We start from the raw sequence: 11,459 nt of genomic DNA, 5'->3' as shown, positions 1-11,459 counted from the left end.
GTTAATCAAGGGCCATAACTCTGGTTAAATGGGCCCAATTTGAACAATATGAGTATTACCAACCTGTAACAAGGACAAGTTTGATGAAATTCCTCTGAAAAATGTGAGTTCATTTCAGAACGCTTACACCCTTTTTGGGAGGGACAGACAAGCGGACCAAAATTGCTATGACATAGTCCACCTTTGGCTAGCGGGCAATTAAAAAAATGTCATGAAAACTGACACAAAAACAAACTACTGCCTCAAACTTTTTTTTTTTAAAGCATTTGAAAGATTTTAATTTTGGCCATTTGACGACTCCCCCCTCAGAAAACAGACACTTTGACACAAACATTGACTCTTACAGGCTTAACAGTACTGAAGATATACATACACACAGTTGGGGATTAATTTCAAGCCATTTTAAAAATTGTAATTGTCATTTTATAGAATTGGAGCAGAACTGCAAACATGCTGCTTTTTGAAAAAGATATCCGTAAACAAAAACTATGATTTTGTTGGAACACTGACTAAATCTTAAATCTCAGTTTTATATCGGGGCCATGTCCGTTTAATCTCATCGCAGGCATGATGTCGTTTCACTGCAGAGTCCAATTATTTTTTTTAAAAGAAAAAAATCTGATGCTCTTCTGAAAGGAAAATAAGATGCAACGTGGCACTTAAAAAAAAAAAAAAAAAAATGCAAATTTAATGAACAGTGTTGAAACTTAAAACACAGCAGCAGTCACGTGGTGTAAAAGTGGCATCAGTTTGAAAGTCATCCAATACTGCCCTCTAGAGGCGAGAGCCACAGCACCCAGTATGCTGCTTGTTTACTTCAGTGTTTTTCTTTTCTTTTTTAAATTGTGGTTTTTAACCTGTCTTTGAATAGTAAGAACTCACTCACTCATCTTAAGCTGCTTATCTGGGATTGGGTCACAGGGAATAGTAAGAATTGTTAGATACAGGTACAGTCTTCAGGTATGATGTTGGGCAGGGTCTCGTATTTGAATGAGTATCCGCCGTCAGACGTTGTGGTGATCCTGATGGACTTCATGGTCCCGGGAACAGGGGCACAGCACTGCGTGATCCCCAGAATGGCAGTGGTGCGATCCCAGGCTGAGCAGTTCCCGTTGCAGTAGTAGAAGGTCAGTACCTTCGGGTGGACGATCCAGTTGTCCCAGCCTAGCTCCTCAAAGCTGATGTTGACCTCTGCCCGGTGGCAGTCGCTGTGCTGTGGCCTCTCCAGAGAGGGGCGCTGGAGTAAATTGATGGCAGAAGGTGACCACGGAATGATGGTGGTGGCCCGGCGGGGTGACCGGGCAGGGCCGCGAGGCTGAGCGCGGAGGTGAACAAAGGGCATTTTGTCTGGTTCGTCGGCGTGGCACTGGCAGGCTGCACAGTGGACCTGCAGCACAAATGGTCCTTGGGACATGGAGTCCCGCAGGTTCTGCTTCAGGTGGTATGTGACCCATCCGTCCGAGCTGGTCTTCGATGGAGCCTCTGCAGCCTGAAGAAGCTGCGGCTCTGATGTGAGCATTAAAAGCGGCAGAGAGGAGTTCACTGAGAAGCCTTCGCCGGCGTAGAACCAGAAATGGGCCAAAGTGACCAAGGTCTCGCGGTTTTTCATGGATGGTTGGAAGTAGTATGTGAAGTGGTTTGGAGTAGTTTCTCCAGGAGCTGAGTCAGATGTGGGACAAGATGAGTCTGTCAAAGATGAGAGAAAAGTCAGTGAAGCTTTTATCTGAGCTGAACATCAGCAACAAAATGCTACCAACACTGCAGTTAGACGAGCATTGAGAATTCATTTGAAGCACAATGCTAATGTAAGATGCTAGCAGTATAATCATTTGTTTTACAAAGGTTTTTTTTTTTTTTTTCCCTTTTAGCATTTATGGAGGTGAGCATCCACGTGTAACTCTGTAGGGATTCTCTCAATGCTACTAAACACATCTAATGACGATGGCAGCAACATTTGAGAGATTTAGCTTGCCCCTTAGCCTTACATTGTGTAGCTATTTAGCCCACGATGGTGTTAGCATTCTAAACCAATACTGGACCCATTAAAATCTTTTTTTTTTTTTTCTCTCCCAAGTGAAAAGATAAACCCAGAAACAACCACAAGTGTAGCCCAGGTTGAGAAAACTGTTAACGTGTATCAGGTTCTTTGGTTTTGCTTTTAAACTGAACTGATTTTCAAACTACCAGGCCTTCTGAAAATAAAGACATCACTGCCTAGTAAGCATCTGGCTAGTTAGCATTTAGTTAGCTTGATCATGTTCTTGTTTGCTCGTAAGTGTGGATTCTGTTAAAGCAATGTGTTCATGAGAACATATATCCAGCTTGAAAACAAATTTGATGTTGTAGGATGGTCAGCTTGTTAGCTAGCAAGATAGCTTGCATGGCCACTAAATGACTACATTTATTAAGTGAGTTGTTTTACAGTCTCTTTTTCTGTTTTGTTCAACAAACCAATGAAGTTACAACCCTCTAGTGGGTCATAAAGGTATTGCAGGTGGGCCACGAGAGGCCTTTTAAAAAACTTGTTTTTTTTTACCCCTTAGACTAATAGGCTGAAGCTCTGGCAGCTGCCAGTATTTTCAGTTTTGTAATGAAATTTCAAATATACAAAATATTTTAAAATGGCTATGGCCATGCTGTCATCAACTCAACAGGTGGGTGGGTGGGAGTTGGTTGGCGTCAACAATTGGGTTGTTGGCGAGATCGCTATGGAATGGAGAAGCCCACATTTTCAGATTTACTCATTAGGGCACTTGGTCTGGAATGGAGGAGCCTAGGGTCACAAAATGGAGCGGAAAGGTATATCGGGTCAAGACCTCGATCAAGTTTGAAAATTGATGACCTTGTTCTTGAGGTCAAAGTCACAGCCCAAATTGTCAGATTTTCTCATTAGTGTAATTGGTCTGGATTGGAGGAGCCTAGGGTCACCAAACTTACAGGAAAGGTGTATTGAGTCAAGACCTCTGTCAAGTTCGAAAGTCAAGGCCACAGGCCAAAAGGTCTTGCTCACAACACTGGGATTATCCCACACGGGGATTTGACTGTCATGGAGGCTAAGAGGTAGCTCTGGCAGCCACCAGTATTTTCAGTTTTGTAATGAAATTTCAAATATACAGAATATTTTAAAATGAATACGGCCCCGTTTTCTAATTGTGTTCCAATACTATGAAGTAATGTCATTGGAGATAAGAAGGTCAAGCTCTGAGTCTTTTAAAGCCAATCCTTAAATTCACTTCTTTTCTGTAGCTTATAATTAATTAGTGTTTATTTTAACTTATTTTGTTTGAATATTTTATGTTTATATAGTTTGTATATTAGGTTGTGTTGTTAGTCTGTTTTGTTTTAAGCAACACTTTAATTTTTATTGTAGAATTTGAAAAACATTGCAGTATTTTATTTCAAATTGGTATTGCAAAGCCCTTTGAAATGTATTTATCCTGAAAGTACTGTATGAATACTTAGAAAGTGTAATTATCATGTAATAAACCAAAGCCACACACACATACACACATAATGTGTGTTTTGTATCACTGCCACTGTTAATTTCTTAACACATTTTTAAAACTTTGCCACAGTCTTTGCTTGTAAATGTTTTTGGTGATTCATTTGCAAACTGACTTGAATAACGTATCATTTCTGTCAGTGCTCAAATACTTAGTCAGCTCGTGTTTAAATAATCACAGTCTGTCCACAAACAGCCTGCTGGTGATTCACTTTTCTACTTAAACTGCGGTCATTTTTGCACAATATTTTCCAAAAGTTTTGTTTGCTGTATGGTGGGAAAATAAGTCACTCACCAGAAGCGGGGAAGAGAATAATTAGAGCCGTTTCTTCTGTTGGACTGTGATGATGGTTCACCAAGGCCGTGCTGGAGGTCCTCAGTGACCTCCGGTGCCTCTCTCTGAGGTCGTCCCATGCCATGCCCCGACTGGGACCCTGGGCTGGGAGCACAGGAGGCTTCTCCAGCCCCAGGCCCTGCAGAACCCGCTCTCTGAACCATACTAAGACCTGCTCTCGGGACAACTCTTCGGCTCTGCAGGTTTGTGTCACGCACTGGATCCACAAAGATCCCAGGACGAGCAGGACGCACGACACCATGGCTGCCCGGGAAGCTGGTGGCTGCACTTGGATAAGTGTTCAGAGATTTCAGGAAGGTCCAGAAAACTGTTTCCTCCTCGTTCTTACCCTCCGGTCTCCTGGTTAGTTAGATAGCATTTGAGTTATATTATTTGGGCAAAGTGACGTCTGCACACAAAAGCACTTTGTTGCATGATATCGCACAACGGCCTTGGCAACTGCAGTGTTACATTTTCTGATTCTATGGCTGTTTCACACAGTATTCTCAAGGACACATCTGCTTGGTTTTTGGAACCTGCAGCTTTGGATTTTTGCAGCATGCATGTGCACATGATGAAAATTATTTTCTTCTCACATTTGTTATAAATTCATAATATTTTTGGACAATAGATAGTTTAACGTCAGGACTTCTTGAGACGCTTTGAGCTACTTTTACATATTATACCTGCATATTGTTACTACGGAGGAAAATATTCACTTGAGCCTTTCTTTCTTGTCATATTAATCTGGATGTGCTTTCTTGCAGACGTCTCACTGTGTCGATTAAATGTCGATAAGCGAACAGTCATATCTCTCTTACGGCATTTTCCCACCAAACACAGTCTTTATTCACTGTAAAACAAACCTGTCCACGCCGCCTTTATCCAAGTGGCCTTCAGTATTTGAATCGGCTACACAGAAATATGTCTCGCAATGTTCACTTAGAATTTCACATGCGTGGAAAAGATATTTATGAGCAATGCAACAGAAAAAAAGGAAGTTTGAATCCTGTGTTGCCATTGCCGTTGCTCAATTCAGCAATTTCAGAATGTTTCACTAATTTTCAACACTGTTAACTGATTCCATCTGCTCAAAGTGATATTAGTCAAATCACCTGGTGGAGTCAGTGGCTGCAAAGAAAATCTGCACTTTCTTGGCCCTTTCTGGAACAAGTTGCCCACCCATTCTGAGGAATCCCCAAAACTTGGCAACTGATATGTGAATAGTTTGACTTCTTCCCAGTGAATCCTGGCTTTCTTCGAGGAAGGGTTCAGTATCGAATAAATCTGTGCCATCAGAGTTTGAAATTGAATTTTTAAGGTTGAATTTTTTTTAGCATCAAAATATTCAGCCTCAAAAACTTCAACCTAAAAAAAAAAAACCCCTAAAACAATTCTAAAAAAAAAAAAAAAAAAAATCAACCTAAAAAAAAATCAACCTAAAAAAAAAAAAAAAAAAAAAAACCTAAAAAAATTCAACCAAAAAAAAAAAAAATCAACCTCAAAAATACAACCTAAAAAATCAACCTAAAAAAAAAAAAAATTCTACCTCAAAAAATTCAACCTCAAAAAAGGAAAAGCAGGGAGAAACAATCAATCCCTGACTCAATCATCCAACGTTCAGCCAATCAGGTTTTGTATGGAAGTAAATCTGTGCCATCAGTTTGAAATTGAATTTTTAAGGTTGAATTTTTTTTTTTTAGCATCAAAACCAGAGTTTGAAGTTGAATTTTGCAAGTCTGAATTTGTTTAGCATCAAAATATTCAGCCTCAAAAACTTCAACCTAAAAAAAAAAAAAAAAAAAAAAAAAATCAATAGTTCTGACTTCTCTCTTTCAGTGCTCACACAGACTGGGTGTTTGGTAAGGTTGTTGAGTTCAGCAACGTTGGTGCATTTGGTGGTGAGGAAATGTTTCTCTGACTTTGCAGAAGATGCTGTGACCTTTGCAGAATGAATGGATACCATGAATGCAGCAATTGAGAAGGTGAGCGAGATGTTGCAGTGTCTTGGTTTGTGATCAGCTTGGATCAAGGCCAAGATCCAAGCTATCAATGACTGGACGCAGCCATCAAAAGTGTATCTGGTTGTTGAGTGATTCAAGTATCTCAGAGATGATATTCATATCTGTAACTTTGGTCTTTGATTTAGAAAAATGGAGTTATGAGGTCCGTGGACAGGTGTTTGGCGACGTCATAGTTTTGTAGGCTAATGAAGGTCCAAGTCTTTAGGATCCTAGTGCTTCCTGTCTGACTGGTGGTCTTTGTAGTAGGTAGAGGTGGAAAACCCCAATATATGTTTGATCCACCTACAAAACCAGCTGATTCTAATTAGTTCATTTCTTCAGGCAAGTAGATGAGCTAATCAGTGAAATCACCTGTTTTAGGTGCACAGGTAGAAAGAATAAATAGTGCAGCAGATAAGTGAATATTTACTGAGGGATCCTTCAAATGGTGATGCAAGAACCAAATTTGGCACACATACTCCTTAGACCAGTTATTTTCAACCTTTTTTGAGCCGCGGCACCCTTTTTATATTTACAAAATCCTGCGGAACACCACTGTCATGTGTCACGTGTCACGCACCACTAACTCGACTGTCTCTACACGGTGCGTTAGCACGTTAGCAACACGTGCGGCACAGATATGACGTAACATAGTATATACTATAGTCATGGAGCTGTATATAAGAACTAGAGAGCGCAGTCCCAATGCTGCACACTAAACGAAAAGGTCCCTTCGTGGACAGCGACATGACGTATCCTAGCAGTGGAAAATATCAACTAGACATAAGTGAAATTAATTATCCGTGTCATCGGGCGACACAGGTACGACAGGAGACATACAGCTGTTTATCATCCAAATATCATGGACAAAGTGACAAGAAGAACCAAAACCACTTACTTATGGAAGGAAATATTGTCTCCCTTGTTCCTCCGTTTGTGACTTTGCCAACATGCGCAGCTTTCCGGCATATTCCACCTGTTTCTTGACGAGACTAAGTGAACTTCTATGCACACAAATCACTAACTTGCCCGGAATTAAAATGGCGATCACGCCTCCTTGTCGGCACACGGCTCAGCGCTACTGCGCGCTTTGCTGCCATCTACTGGAATAAAAGAGCATTACACTATCTGCCACACTGTTACAGCACATACACCCGATAATGGTGATATTTGATAATTGCCCACGGCACCCCTGACGATCGATCACGGCACCCTAGGGTGCCACGGCACCCCGCTTGAGAATCACTGCCTTAGACATTACTCTTTTAAAAATGCCGGGTACCCACGTGAACTTTCAATAGGCGGCCAAGAAGGGGTCAATTACACAGGGGTCAAAATTTAAAAATGCTCCAATCATATTGAAAGGTATTCCATATTATTTGTCTGATCATAAAGATTCCAAAAAGGTATAGTTTGGACTATCTGTGAATGAATGTTCCGGAGTTATGGGGTAAAAACAGCAAGAACAGTGACAAAGGTCAATTTCAATTTGTATAGGGGTCAAAAGTTAAAGTTGCTCCAATTTTGGTAAAAAGTGATGCAAATTATTAGTTGGGTGAATACAGTTTTAAAAAGGAATAGTTTGCATCATGTATCATGCTTAGTTATCATGTTACAGGGTAGCAAATGTCACGTCATAGAATCCAATGGATGCTGATATAAACTCTGTAAGGGAGTTAGAGTATCTCGTCAATAGTTTTACATCCTCTTTGAAGACAACTTTGGATGCTGTAGCTCCTCTGAAAAAGAGAGCTTTAAATCAGAAGTGTCTGACTCCGTGGTATAACTCACAAACTCGTAGCTTAAAGCAGATAACCCGTAAGTTGGAGAGGAAATGGCGTCTCACTAATTTAGAAGATCTTCACTTAGCCTGGAAAAAGAGTTTGTTGCTCTATAAAAAAGCCCTCCGTAAAGCTAGGACATCTTTCTACTCATCACTAATTGAAGAAAATAAGAATAACCTCAGGTTTCTTTTCAGCACTGTAGCTAGGCTGACAAAGAGTCAGAGCTCTATTGAGCTGAGTATTCCATTAACTTTAACTAGTAATGACTTCATGACTTTCTTTGCTAACAAAATTTTGACTATTAGAGAAAAAATTACTCATAACCATCCCAAAGATGTATCGTTATCTTTGGCTGCTTTCAGTGATGCCGGTATTGGTTAGACTCTTTCTCTCCGGTTGTTCTGTCTGAGTTATTTTCATTGGTTGCTTCGTCCAAACCATCGCATGTTTATTGGACCCCATTCCTGCCAGGCTGCTCAAGGAAGTCCTACCATTATTTAATGCTTCAATCTTAAATATGATCAATCTATCTTTGTTAGTTGGTTATGTACCACAGGCCTTTAAGGTGGCAGTAATTAAACCATTACTTAAAAAGCCATCACTTGACCCAGCTATCTTAGCTAATTATAGGCCAATTTCCAACCTTCCTTTTCTCTCAAAGATTCTTGAGAGGGTAGTTGTAAAACAGCTAACTGATCACCTGCAGAGGAATGGTATATTTGAAGAGTTTCAGTCAGGTTTTAGAATTCATCATAGTACAGAAACAGCATTAGTGAAGGTTACAAATGATCTTCTTATGGCTTCGGACAGTGGACTTATCTCTGTGCTTGTTCTGTTGGACCTCAGTGCTGCTTTTGATACTGTTGACCATAAAATTTTATTACAGAGATTAGAGCATGTCATAGGTATTAAAGGCACTGCGCTGTGGTGGTTTGAATCATATTTGTCTAATAGATTACAGTTTGTTCATGTAAATGGGGAATCTTCTTCACAGACTAAAGTTAATTATGGAGTTCCACAAGGTTCTGTGCTAGGACCAATTTTATTCACTTTATACATGCTTCCCTTAGGCAGTATTATTAGACGGTATTGCTTAAATTTTCATTGTTACGCAGATGATACCCAGCTTTATCTATCCATGAAGCCAGAGGATACACACCAATTAGCTAAACTGCAGGATTGTCTTACAGACATAAAGACATGGATGACCTCTAATTTCCTGCTTTTAAACTCAGATAAAACTGAAGTTATTGTACTTGGCCCCACAAATCTTAGAAGCATGGTGTCTAACCAGATCGTACTCTGGATGGCATTTCCCTGATCTCTAGTAATACTGTGAGAAATCTTGGAGTCATTTTTGATCAGGATATGTCATTCAAAGCGCATATTAAACAAATATGTAGGACTGCCTTTTTGCATTTACGCAATATCTCTAAAATCAGAAAGGTCTTGTCTCAGAGTGATGCTGAAAAACTAATTCATGCATTTATTTCCTCTAGGCTGGACTATTGTAATTCATTATTATCAGGTTGTCCTAAAAGTTCCCTAAAAAGCCTTCAGTTGGTTCAGAATGCTGCAGCTAGAGTACTGACGGGGACTAGCAGGAGAGAGCATATCTCACCCGTGTTGGCCTCTCTTCATTGGCTTCCTGTTAATTCTAGAATAGAATTTAAAATTCTTCTTCTTACTATAAGGTTTTGAATAATCAGGTCCCATCTTATCTTAGGGACCTCGTAGTACCATATTACCCCATTAGAGCGCTTCGCTCTCAGACTGCGGGCTTACTTGTAGTTCCTAGGGTTTGTAAGAGTAGAATGGGAGGCAGAGCCTTCAGCTTTCAGGCTCCTCTCCTGTGGAACCAGCTCCCAATTCAGATCAGGGAGACAGATACTCTCTCTACTTTTAAGATTAGGCTTAAAACTTTCCTTTTCGCTAAGGCTTATAGTTAGGGCTGGATCGGGTGACCCTGGACCATCCCTTGGTTATGCTGCTTTAGACGTAGATTGTGGGGGGTTTCCCATGATGCACTGTTTCTTTCTCTTTTTGCTCCGTATGCATCACTCTGCATTTAATCATTAGGATCGATCTCTGCCCCCCTTCACGGCATGTCTTTTTCCTGGTTTTTTTTTCCCTCAGCCCCAACCAGTCTCAGCAGAAGACTGCCCCCTCCCTGAGCCTGGTTCTGCTGGAGGTTTCTTCCTGTTAAAAGGGAGTTTTTCCTTCCCACTGTTGCCAAGTGCTTGCTCATAGGGGGTCGTTTTGACCGTTGGGGTTTTTCATAATTATTGTATGGCCTTGCCTTACAATATGGAGCGCCTTGGGGCAACTGTTTGTTGTGATTTGGCGCTATATAAGAAAAAAAGTTGAGTTGAGTTGAGTTGATATTGTTTAACCTTTACTTTGCAAACTAAGCACGCAACACAGTCAAAACTATTCCATTTATTAATCCTATTAGCTCAAACAGTAATTTGCACCACTTTTTACAAAATTGGAGCAACTTTAACTTTTGACCCCTGTACAAACTGACATTGACCTTCTCAGTGTTCTTGCTGTTTTTACCCCATAACTCCAGACCATTCATTCACAGATAGTCCAAACTATACCTTTTTGGAATCTTTATGATCAGACAAATAATATGAAATACGTTTCAATATGATTGGAGCATTTTTAAATTTTGACCCCTGTGTAATAATTTAATTGACCCCTTCTTCGCCGCCTATTGAAAGTTCACATGGGTACCCGTCATTTTTAAAAGAGTAATGTCTAAGGAGTATGTGTTCCAAATTTGGTGCTTGCATCACCATTTGAAGTATTTTTTTCAATAGTAGCATATTTACTCACTGGAGTTGAGGTTTTCCACCCCTGGTACTAGGTCTCTTTGGAGGATCCTTGGGTACTGATGGAATGACTTAGGGAGACTAAGATGAATCATACCATTGCACTGTAAGAACATCAGCAACAACACTACAGCCTTGTGGCGTATTTCAGTGATCCAGCACATTGATACCTTGGTGTTGAAGACCAACAGTGGTTGGAGAAGACCAAGGGAATGCCCACATTTGACCTTGCTGCAGATAGACGGTGAGTTTCAAACAGTGGTTGGTGGTAACCACATCGCAGAGCGATTAGAGTGGATGCGGCGATGCGTAGAAATCTCAAGCCATATTCTGTGTTTTTGCTGTTTTGCTTTCAAACACCAGGGGGTGCAGTTTCACCTTCAACATACAACAGCTGTAACAACCAGAGGGTGACAAAAAACACGTGGACTTCAGGTAACATTTAGCTTGGAAAGAGGCCTGCTGTTGTTGATGGTGAAAATAACTGATAACTTGATCCACTTTTTTAAAAAGTAAAATACTGTGGAGCAAACCCTGGAGGTGCTATATGCTCCACCTAGCCTGGAATTTGCAGAAGGAACTGGTGGTCTAACGTGACCCAACTATAGTTGGAGGACAACAGATGGATGGTATTCCATTTTATGAAAGCATTCGAGATGTTTGTTAAAATAATTAAAAATTGTGATTGGAAAAACAGATACCAAAAAACAACTTTATAATTCTTATGAACTCTTATGAGTTCTGCTACTGCAGTGTTACTATCAAATACTGATTGACATATTGTAATGGGGTAGGAGTTCACTCTGGCAGTGGAAGCTCATGGACTAGTTGTCAGTTTCACAGCTATGCATCCTGGAAGGTCTCGGTTTCAAACCTTGTCCTTACACAGGAAAACCTTTGTGTCCTGGTAGGTGTCTTTTAGGAAGTGGGATATTCTGGCTTGTATTTGGTCTTATTTTAACCAAGGCCAGATTTTGAAGATATTCAAAAATTCCTTGT

At 40.4% G+C, this 11,459-nt stretch overlaps 1 protein-coding gene across 1 annotated transcript; it reads right to left on the bottom strand.

The window, feature by feature from the left end:
• Window positions 1-684: 684 nt before the first annotated feature.
• Window positions 685-4,781, bottom strand: inha (inhibin subunit alpha). The gene is made up of 2 exons (XM_034182051.1): window positions 3,798-4,781; window positions 685-1,686 (listed from the first exon to the last, which is right to left on the bottom strand). Exons 1-2 carry the CDS (start codon window positions 4,096-4,098, stop codon window positions 938-940), a joined length of 1,050 nt encoding a protein of 349 aa, XP_034037942.1. The 5' UTR covers window positions 4,099-4,781; the 3' UTR covers window positions 685-937.
• Between the last annotated feature and the right edge of the window lie 6,678 nt (window positions 4,782-11,459).

This window comes from Thalassophryne amazonica, chromosome 1, assembly GCF_902500255.1.
Source record: "Thalassophryne amazonica chromosome 1, fThaAma1.1, whole genome shotgun sequence".
NCBI lineage: Eukaryota > Metazoa > Chordata > Actinopteri > Batrachoidiformes > Batrachoididae > Thalassophryne > Thalassophryne amazonica.
This window is presented reverse-complemented; position numbering and strand designations above follow the sequence as displayed.

Coding starts and splice junctions, on each gene's coding strand:
- inha (XM_034182051.1), bottom strand. CDS start 4,098: ATGGTGTCGTGCGTCCTGCTCGTCCTGGGATCTTTGTGGATCCAGTGC. Junction 1,687..3,797: donor TATTCTCTTCCCCGCTTCTG/GTGAGTGACTTA, acceptor CATCTTTGACAG/ACTCATCTTGTCCCACATCT.